This window comes from Saccopteryx leptura, chromosome 6 (genome assembly GCF_036850995.1).
Source record: "Saccopteryx leptura isolate mSacLep1 chromosome 6, mSacLep1_pri_phased_curated, whole genome shotgun sequence".
NCBI classification, from domain to species: Eukaryota; Metazoa; Chordata; class Mammalia; order Chiroptera; family Emballonuridae; genus Saccopteryx; species Saccopteryx leptura.
Genome location: NC_089508.1, coordinates 60,529,690 through 60,549,378, shown reverse-complemented (window position 1 = coordinate 60,549,378; position 19,689 = coordinate 60,529,690). Strand labels below are relative to the sequence as shown.

General features: G+C 36.8%; 1 protein-coding gene across 2 annotated transcripts in view; it reads left to right on the top strand.

The window, feature by feature from the left end:
* The window catches only part of MINDY2 (MINDY lysine 48 deubiquitinase 2), an 82,722-nt gene that overhangs the window by 29,330 nt on the left and 33,703 nt on the right, over positions 1-19,689 (top strand). For both annotated transcript variants that reach the window (XR_010746107.1, XM_066341506.1), the window contains exons 3-5: positions 450-514; positions 8,737-8,895; positions 16,761-16,863. Coding sequence is in view for 1 of the 2 variants with exons in the window: in XM_066341506.1 (XP_066197603.1) it covers positions 450-514; positions 8,737-8,895; positions 16,761-16,863 (327 nt within the window). In the remaining variant the exon portion in view is untranslated. The remainder of the gene's footprint in view (positions 1-449; positions 515-8,736; positions 8,896-16,760; positions 16,864-19,689) is intronic.

Below are 19,689 nucleotides of genomic sequence, written 5' to 3'. Positions count from 1 at the left end.
CAGAGAGAGGGATAGACAGGGACAGACAGACAGGAACGGAGAGAGATGAGAAGCATCAATCATTAGTTTTTCATTGCGCGTTGCAACATCTTAGTTGTTCATTGATTGCTTTCTCATATGTGCCTTGACCGCAGGCCTTCAGCAGACCAAGTAACCCCTTGCTGGAGCCAGCGACCTTGGGTTCAAGCTGGTGGGCTTTTCCTCAAACCAGATGAGCCCGCACTCAAGCTGGCGACCTCGGGGTCTCGAACCCGGGTCCTCTGCATCCCAGTCCGACGCTCTATCCACTGTGCCACCGCCTGGTCAGGCTAATTTCAGTTTTATCTGAACAGAATTGGGAGTTTAATTTCATATGTCACCTATTGCTATAATTTAGAATTAAAATCTATTATCTTTGCAATCAGAAAAAAGTAAATTTTTAAAAAGCAACTTCACTATTTCTTTTACAGGAGATTACATGCTTGATGCAAAGCCAAAAGAAATTTCAGAAATTCAACGTTTAAACTATGAGCAGGTAATAGAAACAATTTTTATTTATTAAAGTATGTAATTTTTTTTAAAGTATATAATTCTTAATTTAAGGCTGTAGTCATTGCTATTAGTGACCAGTCTCTGTTTTATGTGAATATCTGTATCAAATGAAACATAGATATTTTTCTATAGGCCTATGTAGAATGATAACCTGGTATTTTCTTTGCAAAATTGACTTTCAAGGGATTTTGTCCTTGATTCATCTTTCCTCATTTTATTTATTTATATCTTATATATTATTAAATTATATGTTGGAGAAAGTTGAACAGATGTCTAGGATGTATCATTAGGACAGTTAGGACCCTGCTATTTTATACTTTCCGTGTACCCGCATTTTTTAGCGTGTTCTTTGGCGTTTCTGTTCTGTAATAAAGAAGGGGTCACTAGGTTCAGAATTATTGGAACTGGAAGAAAGCAAGCAGAGCTTCCTCTTCTTCAGTATTCTTTTGTTGTTTGGCAGAAGAAGGCAAGAAGGAATCAATTTCTTACAGTGGAAGGAAGGGAAGTATCAGCCAGGGAAGAAATAGACATCATTGGAATCTTTGTATTTATTTTCAGATTTTTTTAAGGTACTTTCACAAAAAGGAAGCAGAACTCATTTCAGTATCACAGAGTTTCTTGAATATGGATGTTCAGATAATCTAGTTCTAAAAGAATAAAATACCCAACATGTTGCATTGCTTCATTGTGTAAGGCAGGAAATCGGTAGCTAACGCCAAATATGCTGTCATTTAAATCCTATTGAAACTTAGAGTTTAAAGCAATGATTTCTATATACTATTTGCAATAGAAACCTCTTTTGAAATTTAATCTTATACTAACTTCCAAAATATAAAACCAGTAAATGATATTTTATAAGTATAAATTGATATGGTTCAATTTATATTATTTATCAAATTTATGTCATTTCATACTGAAATCGGTGAGGCTATTTTGATTAATAGAGAAACTCAGTATTAGGAATTATGGATGATAGCTGTAGTTTCTATTTCCTTTCAAGCTCAACTTTCATTTTACTTCTTTTGCACAGTCTTGGAGGAAATCTTGATTGATGAATGTTTGCAAATGATACCAGCATTTTGTTTCAAGTACATCTAGCAGTCTCAGGATACACTTCCATTTGGTGATGGACTCTTAGAAAATGACTGGAAGTAAAAGTTTTGTTTCAAAGTTAAAACAAACAGTATCTGGCCCTGGTCAGTTGGTTCAGTGGTAGAGCATCAGCCCAGCGTGTTGATGTCTTAGGTTCGATTTCCAGTCAGGGCACACAGGAGAAGCAGCCATCTGCTTCCCTAACCCTCCCCACTCCTTTCTCCACCCCTCCTCTCCCACAGCCATGGCTCAATTGGCTCAAGGGAGTTGGCCTCAGGTGCTGAGGATGGCACCATGGCCTCTGCCTTAGGTGCTAAAAAATGGCCAGAGCATCACCCCCTAGTGGGCTTACCGATGGATCCTGGTCAGGGTGCATGCAGGAGTTTTTCTCTCTGCCTCCCCTCTTCTCACAAACAAACAAACAGTAAATAAATAAAACAATATCTAAAACTGTTTGTATTTCTTATAAACATGTCAGACAAAAAATACTTTGTATTTAAAATAAGCTCTAAAAGTATTTATAAGGTATATTGGTTATATTATCGTTAGGTTTGAAAGTAGTATATACCAAGTTGATATGCTGAGTGTAAGCTGATGTTTAATGTTCCATCGTTATGATGTAATAGTGCTCTTTTTTTTTTTTTGAATAATTTTATGTGAGCAGAAATGTTCAAGCCTAAATTTTAGGAAAGCCCATGCAGAGCTATAATCTTCCTAATTAAAGACTCTTTATGGCCCTGGCTGGTTTGCTCAGTGGTAGAGTGTTGGCCTGGCATGTTGATGTCCCGGGTTCCATTCTTGGTCAAAGCACGCAGGAGAAGTGACCATCTGCTTCTCCACTCCTCTCCCTCCCCTTCTCTCTCTCTCTTCTCCCACTCCCACAGCCATGGCTCGATTGGTTGAGCACATCAGCCCCAGGCACTGAGGATGGCTCCAAAGAGCCTCTGTCTCAGGTGCTAAAAATAGTTCAGCTGCAATGGCCCCAGGTGGGCAGAGCATGGCCCAACACAGGGTTGCTGGGTGGATCCTGGTTGGGGTACATGTGGGAGTCTGTCTATCTCTCCTCCTCTCACTTGGAAAAGAAGTGAAAAAGCCCTGATGCAATAACTCGGTTGGTTTGAGCATTGTCCGGAAGTACAGAGGTTGCCAGTTTGATCCCCGGTCCGGGCACATACAGGAAGAGCTTGATGTTCCTCTTTCTCTCTCTCTCTCCCTCTCTCCCCCTTCCTCTCTCACTAAAATCAATAAAATAAAATAAAAAATTAAGAAAAAAACCCCTCTTTACCAGAGTTGTAATGTAAACAGAGCATATTTTCTCCAGTTTTGCTTAATGATAGGTACCCTGACAACACAAGAAAACATTGTCTTTATGTGTATGTGTTTATGCAAGTTTTTAAATGACTACAAATATATTTATAAATATATATTTAAATATAATATATTTTATTAAGAAACAGTTTAACCACTGGATTAAAGGAAACTGTAGTAATTCTTGTGATATAAACAACCATTCCTAGTATTTTATAATATTTTCATAACTTAGATCAGGGTCCCAAACTTTTTACACAGGGGGCCAGTTCACTGTCCCTCAGACCGTTGGAGGGCCGGACTATAAAAAAAAACTATGAACAAATCCCTATGCACACTGCACATATCTTATTTTAAAGTAAAAAAACAAAATGGGAACAAATACAATATTTAAAATCAAAAACAAGAAAATTTAAATCAACAAACTGACCAGTATTTCAATGGGAACTATGCTCCTCTCACTGACCACCAATGAAAGAGGTGCCCCTTCCAGAAGTGCAGCCGGATAAATGGCCTCAGGGGGCTGCATGTGGCCCGCGGGCCGTAGTTTGGGGACCCCTGATAGGAAAAAGGAGACAAAATACCCTTTTATACTCATAAATTTGTTTCTTTTTTATTACTTTATTAATTTTTATGGAGATGATCAAATAGTATCAATTTATTTATTTTAATAATATAATCTAATAAATATAATTTATGAAAAAATGTAGAAGATATATAAAGATGCAAACACAAGCCCAGGAGCTGTTTAAAATTATATAATACCCTAAAGGACATTAGGTGACTGGCAAACTTGAATTTAACAATCATGGAAGAAAAAATCAGTAGTAGTAGAAATATAACCCTACAATTGTGCACCATTGTTACTATTTTCTTAGATTCATTATTGCTATAGTTTTAAGCAAAGTTTTTAAATTTTAATTACTTATTTATTGAGAGAGAGAGACAGAGACAGAGACAGGAAGGGAGGGTGAGAAGCATCAACTCGTAGTTGCTTTTACTTTAGTTGTACATTGAGCTTCTTATTTGTGCCTTGACAGGGGCCGTGTCAGTGTCCATTGACACGGCCAGCAAGCAAACTTGGGCTCAAGCTGTAGAGTTTTGGGATCATGTGGGATGATCCCGCCACCGCTCAAGCCAGACACCCTGTGCTGATGAGGCTCAGAGCCAGCAATCTTGGGTTTCATACTGGCAACCTCAGTATTCTGGGTCGATGCTTTATCCTCTGTGCCACCACCAGTCAGTTTTTAGGCAGAAGGAAAAAGGTGCGCGATTATATTTTGTTTTTAGCTTTAGTGGTGTGTGTGTGTGTGTGTGTGTTTGACAGAGACAGAGAGAGAATCAGAGGGACAGATAGAGACAGACAGACAGGAAAGGAGAGAGATGAGAAGCATCAATTCTTTGTTGCGGCTCCTTTGTTGTTCATTGATTGTTTTCTCATATGTGCCTTGACCAGGGGGCTACAGCAGAGCGAGTGACCCCTTGCTCAAGCCAGCAACCTTGGGTTCAAGCCAGCGACCTTGGGCTTCAAGCCAGCAAACTTTGGGCTCAAAGCCAGTGACCATGGGGTCATGTCCATGATCCCACACTCATGCCAGTAACCCCACACTCAAGCTGGTGATCCCTCACTCAAGCTGGTGATCCCTCACTCAAGCCGGATGAGCCCACACTCAAACTGGCAACTTTAGTGTTTCAAACCAGCGTCCTCTGCATCTCAGTTCAATGTTCTATCTACTGTGCCACCGCCTGGTCAGGCATAAGCAATTGTTTTTAAGGGTTCAACTTTTGATAAGATTGAGAAAATACAATTGACTCTTGAGCACTGTGGGGCTTAGTGGTACCAATGTGCAGCACAGTAAAAAATTTGCATATAACTTTTTTTTTTTTTTGGTGAGAGGAGAGGAGATAGTGAGGCAGATTCCCACATGCACCCTGACCGGGATCCACCCAGCAACCCTATCTGGGGCCGATGCTCAAGTACCAAGCTATTTTTAGTGCCTGAGACTGATGCTCGGAACAACCAAGCTATCCTCAGCACCTGAGGCCACACTTGAACCAGTTGAGCTACTGGCTGCAGAAGGGGAAGAGGGAGAGAAAGGGGAGAGGAAAGGGGGAAGAAACAGATTGTCACTTCTTCTGACTGGGAATCAAACCCAAGATGTCCATATGCTGGGCTGATGCTCTATCCACTCACTGGCCAGGGCTGCATATAACTTTTGACTCTCCCAAAACTTAACTACTAATAGTCTACTGTTGACCTTACCATTAACATAAATAGTCAATTATCACGTATTGTATCTTATATGTATTAATACTGTAGTCTTAAAAATTAAGCTAGAGAAAAGAAAATATTAAGAAAATCATAAGGAAACTAATATAATATTGAATATCAACTATAATTTAAAAATAATAAAATAACCTGGCCTGTGGTAGCACAGTGGATAAAGCATTGACCTGAAATGCTGAGGTCGCCAATTCAAAACCGTGGACTCATTTGGTCAAGGCATATACAACAAGCAAGCAATGAATAAAGTGAAGCAACTATAAGTTGATACTTCCTGCTACTCCACCCCTCTTCTCTCTTTGTAAAACCAATAAATAAAATCTGAAAATAATGATAAAATAAAGAAAATCATAAGGAAAATACATTTACAGTATTTACTGAAAAAGATCTCTATATAAGTAGACGTGTGTAATTTGTGTTATTCAAGGGTCAATTACACTGCTCACAAAAATTAGAGGATATTTTATTGCTTCATATTCATTTTGAAATATCCTCTAATTATGGGGAGAACATAGTTATTAGAAAGAGGTGAAACTGACAAAAACCAAAGACTATATAATAATGTTATCCTGTTATAAATTTCTCATTTATAAATTTAAATATTTAAGTAATTTCTGTTTTCAGTCTCTCCAGTCTTTTAGAATGGAATTTTATCAGTTATTTTATGAAATAGAACTTTGTTCTTATGACCTAAGTTTGTCTTTTTCAGATTTTAAGGGAGTCCTGAGTTTTTCTTTCTTTTTCTTTTTATTTATTCATTTTAGAAAGGGTAGGGAGAAAGAGAGAGAGAGGGAGAGAAAAAGAGAGAGAGAAAGAAGGGGGAAAGAGCAGGAAGCATCAATTCCCATATGTGCCTTGACCTGGCAAGCCCAGGGTTTCAAACCAGCGACCTCAGCATTCCAGGTTGACGTTATTTGCTACACACCACCACCACAGGTCAGGTGAGAGAGTCCTGAGTTTTAATATAAAAAGATTTATTTTGCCTGACCAGGCGGTGGCGCAGTGGATAGAGCGTTGGACTGGGATGCCGAGGACCCAGGTTCGAGACCCCGAGGTCACCAGCTTGAACGCAGGCTCATCTGGTTTGAGCAAAAGCTCACTAGCTTGAACCCAAGGTCGCTGGCTCGAGCAAGGAGTTACTCGGTCTGCTGAAGGCCCACCGTCAAGGCACATATGAGAAAGCAATCAATGAACAACTAAGGTGTTGCAACGTGCAACGAAAAACTAATGATTGATGTTTCTCATCTCTCCGTTCCTGTCTGTCTGTCCCTGTCTATCCCTCTCTCTGACTCTCTCTGTCTCTGTAAAAGAAAAAAAAAAAGACACATATGAGAAAGCAATCAATGAACAACTAAAGTGCCACAACGAAAAACTGATGATTGATGCTTCTCATCTCTCTCCGTTCCTGTCTATCCCTCTGTCTCTGTAAAAAAAAAAAAGATTTATTTCATGTTTAACCTTTCTACAAGCTCTCCAATAGGCTATAGTCTACTCCTATTTTATATCTTCACTATGTATCACAGTGTCTGATTAACCAGTAAGGATTCAATAAGGTTTTTTGTTTTTTTTAATTAATTAATTTCTTTATTTTCGAGAGGAGGGGGGAGATAGAGAGAGAGAGAGAGAGAGAAGGAAGAGGAGCAGGAAGCATCAACTCCCATATGTGCCTTGACCAGGCAAGCCAGGGTTTTGAACCAGCAACCTCAGTGTTTCCAGGTTGACACTTTATCCACTGCGCCAGCACAGGTCAGGTTCAATAAGGTTTTATTTAAATTTTTTAAGATTTTATTTATTGATTTTACAGAAAGAGGAGAGAGAGGGAGTGAGAAGTATAGTTGCTTCACTTTAGTTGTTCGTTGCTTGCTTGTTGCTTGTCATATGTGCCCTGGCCCAGCAAGCCCAGGGTTTCAAGCCAGTGACCTCAGCGTTCCAGGTTGATGCTCTACTATACCATCACAGACCAGGCTAAATTTTATATGTTGGCTTTTATTTGTTCCATCAAATATATCCTCTAAGTATATTTATATCTAGTGAATTAAAATTTAGAAAAACATGTTTTAAAATAGTCTTTATTACAGACTTATATGTAATATTTATTGAGAAAATTGATGTGGATAGAATTAATTTGTTCAAGAAGTCTTTGTGATCCAAACTCTGTCTCTCTCAGACTTCATCTCCCACTACTTTCCAATGAATTAATTTTGTTCAAGCATGTAGCCATTTCAGATTGGCTTCTTCCACTTAGTAATAATACACATTTAAGTTTCTGGCCCTGGTCAGTGGCTCAGAGAACACTGGCCCAGTGTATGGACATCCTGGGTTTGATTTCCAGTCAGGGCACACAGGAGATGCTACTATCTGCTTTTTCTGCCACCCTCTCCCCCATCTCTCTCTCTTCCCCTCCTGCAGCCAGTGGCTTGATTGGTTCTAGCCTGGCCCTGAGCACTGAAGATAGCTCCACTGAAACACATCAGCCTCAGGTGCTAAAAATAGCTCAGTACTCAAGCATCGGGCCATGATGGGGTTGCCGTGTGGATCCTGGTTGGGGCGCATACAGGAGTCTACCTCACTATCTCCCCTCCTCTCACCTAAAAAAAAAAATTTCTCCATGTCTTTTAGTTTGTTTCTTTTTCTTTATTTTTGTTATTAAAAAAGATAAAATTTACTGTCCTAAACGTATAGTTCTGTAGTGTTACTTTGTTCACATTGTTTTGTAACAGATCTCTAGAATATTTTTGTTCTGTAAAACTGAGACTATACCCATGAAACAATTTCCCAGCTCTCTCTACCTCCAGGCCCTGACAACCATCATTCTACTTTCTGTTTCCATGATTTTGATTACTCATAAATATTTCATATAAGTGGAATAATATAGTATTTGTCCTTTTGCAACAGCTTATTTTATTCAGTATAATGTCTTCAAATTTAATCCATGTTGTAGCATGTGATAGAATTTCCTTTTTTTTTTAAGGCTGGATAAAATTTCGTTGTCTGTGTATACCACATTTTCATTATTTATGTATCAATAGACATGTGGGCTGTTTCTACCCCTTGGTTATTGTGAATTCTTCTGCAGTGAACATCGGTGTACAAATATCTCTTCAAAATGCTTTCAGTTCTTTTTCATATATACCTAGAAGTGGGGGAGGCCTTCCTCTTTGAGTAGAAATTTTTGTCTTTAGGCTGTCTGGTCTAAAATCATTCCCTCACCCCTGTCACTCTGTCCATACATATCCTGCTCAACTTGTCTTACCAATATTTGACATTATATTATGTATTTACATATTTGTCTCTAACAGTAGAATGTTAGTTGCATGAGATCAGGAACTTTGTCTATTTTACTCACTACTATGTATTTAGACCTCAGATTAGTGCCTGGTACACAGTAGGTTCTTAATAATATAAATCAAAGGGATGATAAATTGGATAAAATGGAAAATTAGGAGTAAATGTGCTGTATTTAAATCTCTTTGTTGTTGTTTCATTTTTCTTATCTTTACCCTTTCCTTTTCTGTTTTCAGAATATGAGTGATGCTATGGCAATCTTGCATAAACTGCAGACAGGCTTGGATGTAAATGTAAAATTCACTGGTGTTCGAGTATTTGAATATACACCAGAATGCATAGTATTTGATCTTCTTGATATTCCTTTGTACCATGGGTGGTTAGTGGACCCTCAGGTAAGTAGAAAATTTTAAATTATATAAACACAAATTTAGTAAAATGCTACTAATTTGGCAATTTAATCTAAATTTATATTTTCTGCCACTTATATTTTTTGTTTTTACCTGGAATGAGCCATATTGAGAGGTTAAGGGAGTTGTCCTCTAGACTACAAAATCTGCCCAAGAACAGGATTTCTGAGTGTAACTTGAGGGAGTTAGGGGCCAACTACAAAGTTCAGTCCACATCCTCACCAACACTTATTGTTATCTACCTTTTTGATTATAGTCATCCTAATAGGTAGACAGTCATATCACATTGTATATCTGTTTGCATTTCTCTGATGACTAATAGTGTTGAGCATCTTTTCATATGTTTATTGGCCATTTGTATATTTTCTTTGTAGAAATGTCTGCAGATCCTTTCCCACTTTTAATTGGGCTATTTGTCTTTTTGATATTGAGTTGCAAGAGTGTTTTTTTTTTTAATAAGAGGTATAAGTCTCTTATCAGAGATATGATTTACAAATTTCTCTCCCATTCTGGGTTCTGGGCTTTGTCTTTTCTTTTTTCTTTTCTTTTTTTTTTTTTTTTTTGGTATTTTTCTGAAGTTAAAAGTGGGGAGGCAGTCAGACAGACTCCTGCATGCGCCTGACTGGGATCCACCCGGCATGCCCACCAGGGGACAACGCTCTCCCCATCTGAGGTATTGCTTCGTTGCAGCCGGAGCCATTCTAGCACCTGAGGTGGAGGTCATGGAGCCGTTCTCAGCGCCCAGGCCAACTTTGCTCCAATGGAGCCTTGGCTGCCAGAGGGGAAGAGAGAGACAGAGAGAAAGGAGAGGGGGAAAGGTGGAGAAGCAGAGGATGCTTCTTCTGTGTGCCTTGGCCAGGAATCAAACCTGGGACTTCCACATGCCAGGCTGATGCTCTACTGCTTAGCCAACCGGCCAGGGCCTCTTTTTACTTTCTTGATGGTATCTTTTAAAAAACAAAAATTTTGTTCTCTACCACTGAGCCAGGGCTTCTTTAGTTCTTTAAGCTTTTGATGTCCTACCTAAGAAGACTTTGCCTAACCCAAAAGTCACAATGATTTATTTCTATATCTTCTTCTAAAAGTTTTACAGTTTTCTTGGATTCAGGAGTATGATGGATCATGAGTTGATTTGTGTATATGGTTTGAGGATTCAATTTTATTCTTTGTACATGGATATCCAGTTGTCCTAGTATCATTTATTGAAAACATTCTTTTGCCCCACTGAATTATCTTGGCACTCAGAGTGATCTTTGTAAAATAAATTCTCTCATTTTTCTCTAGGCCCTCCTTCTTACTTTAAAAGTCCCCGGTGAAACTAAAACAAAATAAAAAATTCTTATTAGAATTTTTATGACTGCAGCAATACTGCCTTTCTGTTCTTTAGACATGTCAAATTCATTCCTATCTCAATTTTTGTACTAGCTGATTGCCCACTGTGGAACATTGTTTTCCTACCCCAACACATTGTTCTCACAGATCTTCACATTTCTAGTTCCTTATTATTCACATCTTAGGTCACATATCACATTGTTTTAAAGATCCTCCTTGACCAACTTATTGAAATTCGTCACCGTCCATTTCCCTAGTCATTTCTTCTCTGACCCTGTTTGATTTTCTTTACTACTTATTTGGAATTATTATTTATTTCTTTAGTTGATTGACTGTCATCTCCCACTAGAATATATGTTTTATGAGGGCTAGGCTCTTATTTTTCATTGTTTAGAAGAGTACCTGGCAAATAGTAGATTCTCAGTAAATATTGACTGATGGAATTAACTGCAGGGAAGGAGAGATCACAATAGTAAAGACTTGGTAGTGTTTCTTAATCCCTATCCATTGCTAAAAGGAATTGGTATTCTAGGCAATGAAAGGATGGTTTACTGTAAGCAAGGTACTTGTATCTTTATTGATACTCTTTGAGAATATTACTGAAAAGTCTAAAACTGGTCAACATTTTACACATCCAAGGTAAGCTGTGTTGTATCCTGGCAGATAACAATGCCAGGTAATCTAGATTCTTAAGAATGAGCTGATGGCCAGAGGAACTTAAGCCTGAATTCTTAAAAATTGTGTTCAGATCATCCCTCTAACTGATGACAGTTTGCTAAAAGAAGACAAATGGTGAACTATAATCCTATTCCCATAAAAATTATCTTTCAGAAATAGACAAAAGGGAATTTACTTTTTAGATAATTAAGATAGTTTCCTGCCAATAGACCATCATTAATGGAAATTCTAAACAAGGATTTTGAGAAGGAAAGTGATCCCACATAAAGGGAAGAGTGAATGGAGAGAAAAAACATGATAAATATATGAATAAACTTAAGTGTTTACTATATAAGATAATATCTTTGGTGTTTAAATAAAAAACATTAGCATATGCAAAATATCAAATTGGGAGGAAAGTAAGGTATACTTAGAGCTTATAATTATTCAAGAAGAGGTTATTAACTTCTGCTTTTGATGTGATAGGGGCAGATGTTATAGTTTCTGTAACTTCTCTATTCAACATATCCCCAACTAGGGCTATTTAAATTTCAATTTATTTAAAAATTTAATTCCTGACTAACACTAGGCACATTTCAATTGCTCAGAAACCACATATGGCTACTGAATATCTTATTGGGCACACAGATTTGAAATATTTCCATTATAGCAGAATGTGATATTGGATAATACTCTTTCAGAATAACCATGAAAAGAATATAACACATAGCAGGTAACTTCTAAATTAGTAAAAGGGGGGAAAATTAAATCAAAAAGAAGGAAGAAAGGAGAGGTAAAGAAATGTTGAATTGATGGGAAAGAGAGAATGGTAGATTTAATGAATCCAAATATATGAATAATTATAATAAATATAAATAGAACTAAATGCTCTAGTTAAAAGACAGTGATTCTGAGGCTGGATTAATAAGTATCTTTATGTATTTGTTATTTACAAGAGATATATAAAACAGTATGAAGTTAAATAGAAAAATGCAAGGAAAAAGAGATTCCATACAATTGCTAATCAAAAGAAAGCTGGTATATCTATAGTAGTATCAGATAAAATACACTTAAACTTTAAGTCAAAAAAAAATTACTGCCTGACCTGTGGTGGCGCAGTGGATAAAGCGTCGACCCGGAAACACTGAGGTCGCCAGTTCGAAACCCTGGTCAAGGCACATATGAGAGTTGATGCTTCCTGCTCCTCCCCCCTTCTCTCTTGTTCTCCTCTCTAAAAATGAATAAATAAATAAAAAATATTAAAAAAACATTACTAATATAGATTTTTTAATTTGCAAAGAAGATATAAATTATTTAAAATTTGTTGCCCTGGCTTGATAGCTTGGTCAGTTAGATTAGAGCATCGTCCCGAAATGCAGAGGTTGCTGGTTCAATCCCCAATCAGGTACATACAGGAACAACTCAATGTTTCTGTCTCTTTCTCCCTTCTTCTCTTACTGAAATCAATAAATAAAAATTAAAAAAATAAGTGAAGAGTAAAATAAAATTTGTATGTGCCTGGAGATACCTGGAAAGTAAAAACCCTGATTGACTGTTCATTCCTTGGACCCATGGGAACTATTGCAAGAGTAAAGATCAGTTTATGACACAAAAAGCAAAATTTATATGCATCTAATAACATAACTTCAAAGTACATAAGGCAAATTCAATGGAATTACAAGAAGAAATAGATTATCATACTGGAAGATTTTAATACATCTTTCTTTGTAATTGTTGGAAGCAGAAAAGAAACCTAATATACATACATTCTTCTAAAAAGTTTAATAAACTTTTTTATTTTTTAATATATATATATATTTTTTTTGTATTTTTCTGAAGCTGGAAACGGGGAGAGACAGTCAGACAGACTCCCGCATGTGCCCGACCGGGATCCACCCGGCACGCCCACCAGGGGCGAAGCTCTGCCCACCAGGGGGCGATGCTCTGCCCCTCTGGGGCGTCGCTCTGCCGCGAACAGAGCCACTCTAGCGCCTGGGGCAGAGGCCAAGGAGCCATCCCCAGCGCCCGGGCCATCTTTGCTCCAATGGAGCCTTGGCTGCAGGAGGGGAAGAGAGAGACAGAGAGGAAGGAGGGGGGGGGGGGGCGGAGAAGCAAATGGGCGCTTCTCCTATGTGCCCTGGCCGGGAATCAAACCCGGGTCCCCCGCATGCCAGGCCGACACTCTACCACTGAGCCAACCAGCCAGGGCCAATTTTTTAATAATTTCAGAAACAGGAACATTGCAAAGATGTTACAGAAATTTCCCATATACTCTTTACCCAGTTTTCCATAATGGTATATGTGTCAAAACTTAGAAATTTAATATTGGTACTTTAGTATTAAATATATTACAGTATTCATTCACATTTCACCAGTTATTCCACTAGTTTTTTTGGTGGTTTTTCCAGAGTCCAATCCATGGTAAAGATTGCATTTAATCAATTTATCTTTCAAGTCTCCTGTCCATGACATTTTTTCAGCTTTTTTTGCTTTTCATAAACCTGAGACTATACATTCTTTTTCATAATGAAAATTTAAATTTCAAGACTGATTATATAGATGTCATTTCTCTCTAAAGTGAATTATAGTCTCAATACAACCCCAAACAAAATTCCAGAAGATCAGTGGGAGTAATTGTGGAACATGAAAAGTCGATTTTATAATTTATATGGAAATGCAAAGAGCTAGAAATAGAAGACAAGATATTCTTGAAGCAGAATAAGTAGAGAGGACTTGCTTTTCTAGATACAAAATATTTTAATATTGTAATTAAGAATTAGATCAATGACAGAGAATAGAGAGGGCAAAAAAGACCATGAATAAGTAGGCACAAATAAGGCTATGTAGAGTAATGGGAAAAGGCAATCCTTTCAGTAGAAGATGCTGAGACAATTAGAGATGTAATTAGCCAGTTAGATAACCAATGCAGATTTCTAATTAGATAGCCAACTAGAAAAAAATGAAATTATTTCTTCCAAATCACATCTAAAATCCATTCCTTGTGCATCTATGTTTAACTGTAAAAGATAAAACTGTGTAACTTTGGGAATATGTTTTTAACCTTAATGATAGGAAAAAGGTTTCTAAAATAAGACAAACACATTAACTGTGAAGAACATTGGTAGAACCTGACTACATTAAAATTGAGAAACTTGTCCCTGGCCGGTTGGCTCAGCGGTAGAGCGTCGGCCTGGCGTGCAGAAGTCCCGGGTTCGATTCCCGGCCAGGGCACACAGGAGAAGCGCCCATCTGCTTCTCCACCCCTCCCCCTCTCCTTCCTCTCTGTCTCTCTCTTCCCCTCCCGCAGCTGAGGCTCCATTGGAGCAAAGATGGCCCAGGTGCTGAGGATGGCTCTGTGGCCTCTGCCTCAGGCGCTAGAATGGCTCTGATTGCGGCAGAGCTACGCCCTGGATGGGCAGAGCATCGCCCCCCTGGTGGGCTGTCTGACTGCCTCCCCGTTTCCAGCTTCAGAAAAATGAAAAAAAAAAAATTGAGAAACTTGTATTTGTTTAAAGATATTCCAAAGAGAATGTAAAAGGAAGCCACAGAGTAGAAGATGATTTCAACTTATATAATGAATAAAGGATTAATATCCAGAAGATATAAGGAGTTCTTACAAGTAATTTTTTCAAGATAGACAACCTAGTAAAAAAGAAGCAAGTGATTTGAACAGGGTCTTCATATAAATTGATATACAAATGGCCAGTGAACATATGAACTAGTCATCAGGGAAATGCAAATTAAACCCAAATGAGATAGCATTCTACATCCATCAGAATGGCTAACATTTAAAATTCTGACACTACTGATATGTGCAATTAAAGAATTCTCATCCCCTGCTGAAGAGAATGTAAGTTAGCTATCTACTTTGGAAAGCAGTTTGGAATTATCTAGTACAGCTGAGAATAAGCATTGACACTAAGACTCAGAAATTTGGTGGGGCATATTCCTTAGAGATACTCTGGATATGTGAAACAGGATAAATGTACAGGAATGCTCATAGCAGTATTATTTGTCATAGCCCTAACTAAAAACAACTTAGATAGCCACCAAAAGATGAATGAATAAATATATTACAGTATATTCGTAGTATGGAATACTATAGAACAAAGAAAAAGAACAGTATACCACTATGTACCACTACCTAGCATGTTATATATTTGCTTACTTGGTTTATTGTTTGTCTTTGCTTCAGAATATAAACTTTATGAAAGCATAGATCATCTATTTTTTTTCATTGCTGTGTTTGCAGTTTCTTTAACAGCACCGGGTATATAATTGTGTATAAGGCATCCAAATGAATTAATTGAATGAAATATTAATGCAGAGATTCAGCTTATGCAGACTTGAAATGTTGTATTGTTCATTGTTAGTCTATGGAAGTACAATTGATTTTTGTGTATGGATCTTGTATTTATTATTTTAGTTGTATTTTAGTGGATTCCTTAGGATTGAAAATTCAGATCCTTTGGAAAGACAGTGAAGTTGACTCACTAAAGAAAATTGCTCTAAACAATAAAAGTGTTTAGAAAAATAATGAAAATCTAAAGGAATTGCTTCTTAAGGGTTTAAGTTTCATTTTAGATAAATCAAAGCTGGAAGTCATACTCTTTTGTGTGGCTTAAATAGACTCATAGCCGAAAGATCCTATTTCAAAGAAAAGGCCTTATTTGCCTCTGCATCTAAAGATTGACAAGTGAACACTTCCATGTATTTTTAGTTGATATGAAATGTTTAATATATGTATATAACATTTTTCACAGTTCACTGCTTTGACTTTTTCAATTGACTGGTCTCAACCAACCCTCAGTCCCACTTGCATGGTTAAGAGGCTTTTCACTATCGTAGAATTTTGCAGGAACAAAGAAATTATAGCCTAGAGCAGAGCAGTTTTTCTTAAACTTCGCTATCCAGTAGTGGAATAAAACTGAGACAATTGAGACTGGAATTCATTTAAATCTCTTGAACAAGCTCCCCAGTTTGGGAACTACTGTCTAAAGTATTACCTTGCAGATAAATGTCAAGACTTGTGGTATTCAAAGAGCAAGTATTCAAGATGTGGAAAGAAAACATTGGCCCCCTTATTTTCTATAACATTGTATTAATTTGTACTTGTTTTATTATGTATATATCATTAATACAGAGTACATGTAAATAATTTATAAATAAATTTTAGAGAGAGGAGGGCAATCAAAGTAAGTTGTTTAGACAGCAGAAATAAATTTTTCTTCAATAATCAAAGCAATAAGGAGAAAGAGTAGAAATGCCTAATTTTAATATTCTGTAACTTAAAACTGAATTTACTTTTCTAGTTTACCTCCAAAGACAAAGACTAAGTAAGAATCATTGGGCAAATATTGTCTCTGATTTATATACATTAACTTTTCTTCAGGAAAATAAAATTAATTATGTCTACTCATTTCCACTATACTTAGGAAGTAAGTTATAAATAGCATGGAAAACCTTTAATCTCATAAATTAACATCTTTAAATGCAAAACATTTATATTTTAGTTTTTAAAAAACCTGAAATTTTCTTATTTTTCCTCCTGAAATAGTTTCTTTTTTTATTTTAATCATTTAACTGCATCTTTACTACCTTAAGAAATAAAGTTGCATGTAATAATCCCATTTAATTATTGTTTTACATAATTGAAATGCAGCTGAGCAATATTTTTTTGTAATATGTTATAGCTGTAAACAAAATTGGAAACGGGTGTTAATTTTAGTGTTGATTTTTTTCATAAGTAATATTTGTATATTTAGCATTGTATTAGAATAAAGTCCTGAAGAGTGGTATGGGTTTCTTTGTTATTGTTTTCAATCTTGTCATGATTAGTGAGAGAGTCATTTGTTTTCTAGATTGATGACATTGTAAAAGCTGTTGGTAACTGCAGCTACAACCAACTAGTGGAGAAGATCATCTCTTGTAAGCAGTCAGACAATAGTGAGCTGGTTAGTGAAGGTGGGTGAGTGCTATTATCTGATTTATTCTTGGCAAAATAACTTGTCTGATAATTTCATATCTTTTAAATGTCTTAAATGAGACTTCTCAGAAACACAAGTGTTGATACTTGTAGGAATTAAGAGATGTAATTATCCATAAAGGTGCTACTGAAAGGTTTTTCCTAGAAACTTTTTTACTTGACTTGTAAAATGAGGCCTGGATTTTAATGAAGATCTTTAGAATCTTGCTAGCTTTAATATGATCAGTTACACAGAGGTTACACTCTTTATAAAAATGATAATTATTTGGGAGTACTATGTGAATTTTATAATTCATCCTGAATATTTCAGTAAACTGTGATGAGTATTATGATATTCAAGTGTTCATTTTGGTGGAGCTCTGCCTTCTGTTTCAGTACAATATAGTACAGTGAAGCTCCATTCTGGATCAAGGTATATTAGCCAATTAAAATTGCTAAATATATCACCATAGAAGCAGTTTCATATTTTTTCAGCTGTGTTCCGGTTAGTGAAGGGCAGATTTGAAACCAGAATGCTATTAGGAGCCATGGCATTTGGATATACCTTCCTCACCACCCACTTCACTTTTTCATAAATATCCACAAATACTGAGGCTGCTATTCTCCTCGGTTTGAAGAGTAAACAAAAGGAAGAGAAATCATGCAAAGCAGGGAGTGAAGTTCATTATTCTTAGACACACATTCTTTTACATGTGGTTAAGTTATATATTATTATAATATACATATTACAATTACCACATTTTTAAAAATTAAAACTAAGTGACTACAAGAGCATATGAGAACATATAAAAGAAGACATGTACATGAACCCCTTACTAGAATTGATTAATCAGAGCCCAACTAATTATCTTACTTCATTATCCATCAGTTTAACATGTTTATGCAAGAGGCAGATAGCAAGAAAATACACAGTATTTTGGTTAAGGCTTATCCTAGTCTTCTATTTACAGTAAACACATAAATAAATATACAGGGATATTATTGATCATTGATTTGTATGACAGCTCTATCGCTGCAACCTAAGGCAGCAAAGTTTAAATTTTCGGGGGAGGAGGAGCACCAAAAGCTGTTAAAAATATTTTTTCTCAGTTAAAATTTTACTCACTAGAACTTATCCAAGCTCTCATTACTATAAATATATTTCTAAAAAGCAGGCTATAAAGAAAATTTCCATCTATGGATTCCCACTTTCATAGTAACTTCCAATATGCTATTCAATAGTAATTGAGGGAACAATAGAATTTAGAAAGTGTTAACAGGTGGAATGATAGCCAATAAGTGATATTTGGGTGAATAGATTTATAGGGTAAGAAGCTATAAGGAATCCTTTTAACAGCAGGCTGTAATGTAACAAGGTAGGACTTAGGTAATACACTAATAATAAATGCACAACAACAACAAAAACCCCAGTCCCACTTGACTGGTGGTGGCACAGTGGATAGAGTATCAGCCTAGGACACTGAGGTCCCAGGTTCCAAACCTGAGGTTGCCAGCTTGAGCAAGAGCTCAGCTTGAGCCCCGCCCCCCCCACGTCCGGTCAAGGCATGTACAAAACGTAATCAGTTAACAACTAAAGTGCTGCAATTACAAGTTGATGCTTCTCATCACTCTACCTTCCTATTTGTCTCTCTCTCTCTTGCTCGCTCTCTCTCTCTCTCACACACACACACATACACACACAAAAGCAAAAAATCCAATCACTTTTTCACTTCTCCTTTTTCTCAATCTGATGTTACAACAGTTATTGTTATTTCTCTGACATTGATTTCCCATGATAATGAAAAACAATAGCTAATTTATATAGTATTGATCACTTAAGGATGTCTTGGTAAAAGCAAGGAAGGAATTATCTTCTCTAGTGGTATAGAATTTTGGGGTAATATATACCAGAATTGAATAATTCCTTGATATATACATTTTTTAAATTTATTTTTTATTGTTTGATTTTAGCCAGAGAGGAAATGAGGGGAGAGAGAGAGAGAGATAAACATTGAGCTGTTCCTGTATGTGCCCTGACTGGGAATCAGACTGGCAACCTCTGCTCTTCTGTTGGATGCTCTGGTTAGAGTCTAACCAACCAAGCTATCAGCCAGGGTGATTTATACATTTTGTGATGGTGAAGTTCTGCATATCAGATTTCCATATCAAGAAATAATTATATATAGAATTCGCTACAATTGAAAAACTAAACCAGCCTGACCAGGCGGTGGCACAGTGGATAGAGCGTCGGACTGGGATGCGGAGGACCCAGGTTCGAGACCCCAAGGTCACCAGCTTGAGCACAGGATCATCTGATTTGAGCAAAAGCTCACCAGTTTGGACCCAAGGTCGCTGGCTGGAGCAAGGGGTTACTTGGTCTGCTGAAGGCCCACGGTCAAGGCACATATGAGAAAGCAATCAGTGAACAACTAAGGTGTCACAACGAAAAACTAATGATTCATGCTTCTCATCTCTCTCCGTTCCTGTCTGTCTGTCCCTGTCTATCCCTCTCTCTGACTCTCTCTCTGTCCCTGTAAAAAAAAAAAACTAAACCAGTTTTTGTTTATAAGAAACGACAACTGTCTTGACGGTTACTTATATAAAGCACTAAGAAATCATATAAGAAAGAAGAGACCACAATGGATATTTTTACTTATAATGTAGCAATTAGCATCCCTCCATAATTTCCTTTATCACATTTTCTTAGGTACAGTATTCAACTAAAGTAGTAGTCTGCTTTCTTTTCTGTTTGGCCTACAACTTTAACTTTCTTTCTGAATCAGTAAAATATCCAAAAGGTTTATTTTTAATTCTTATTAAAATAT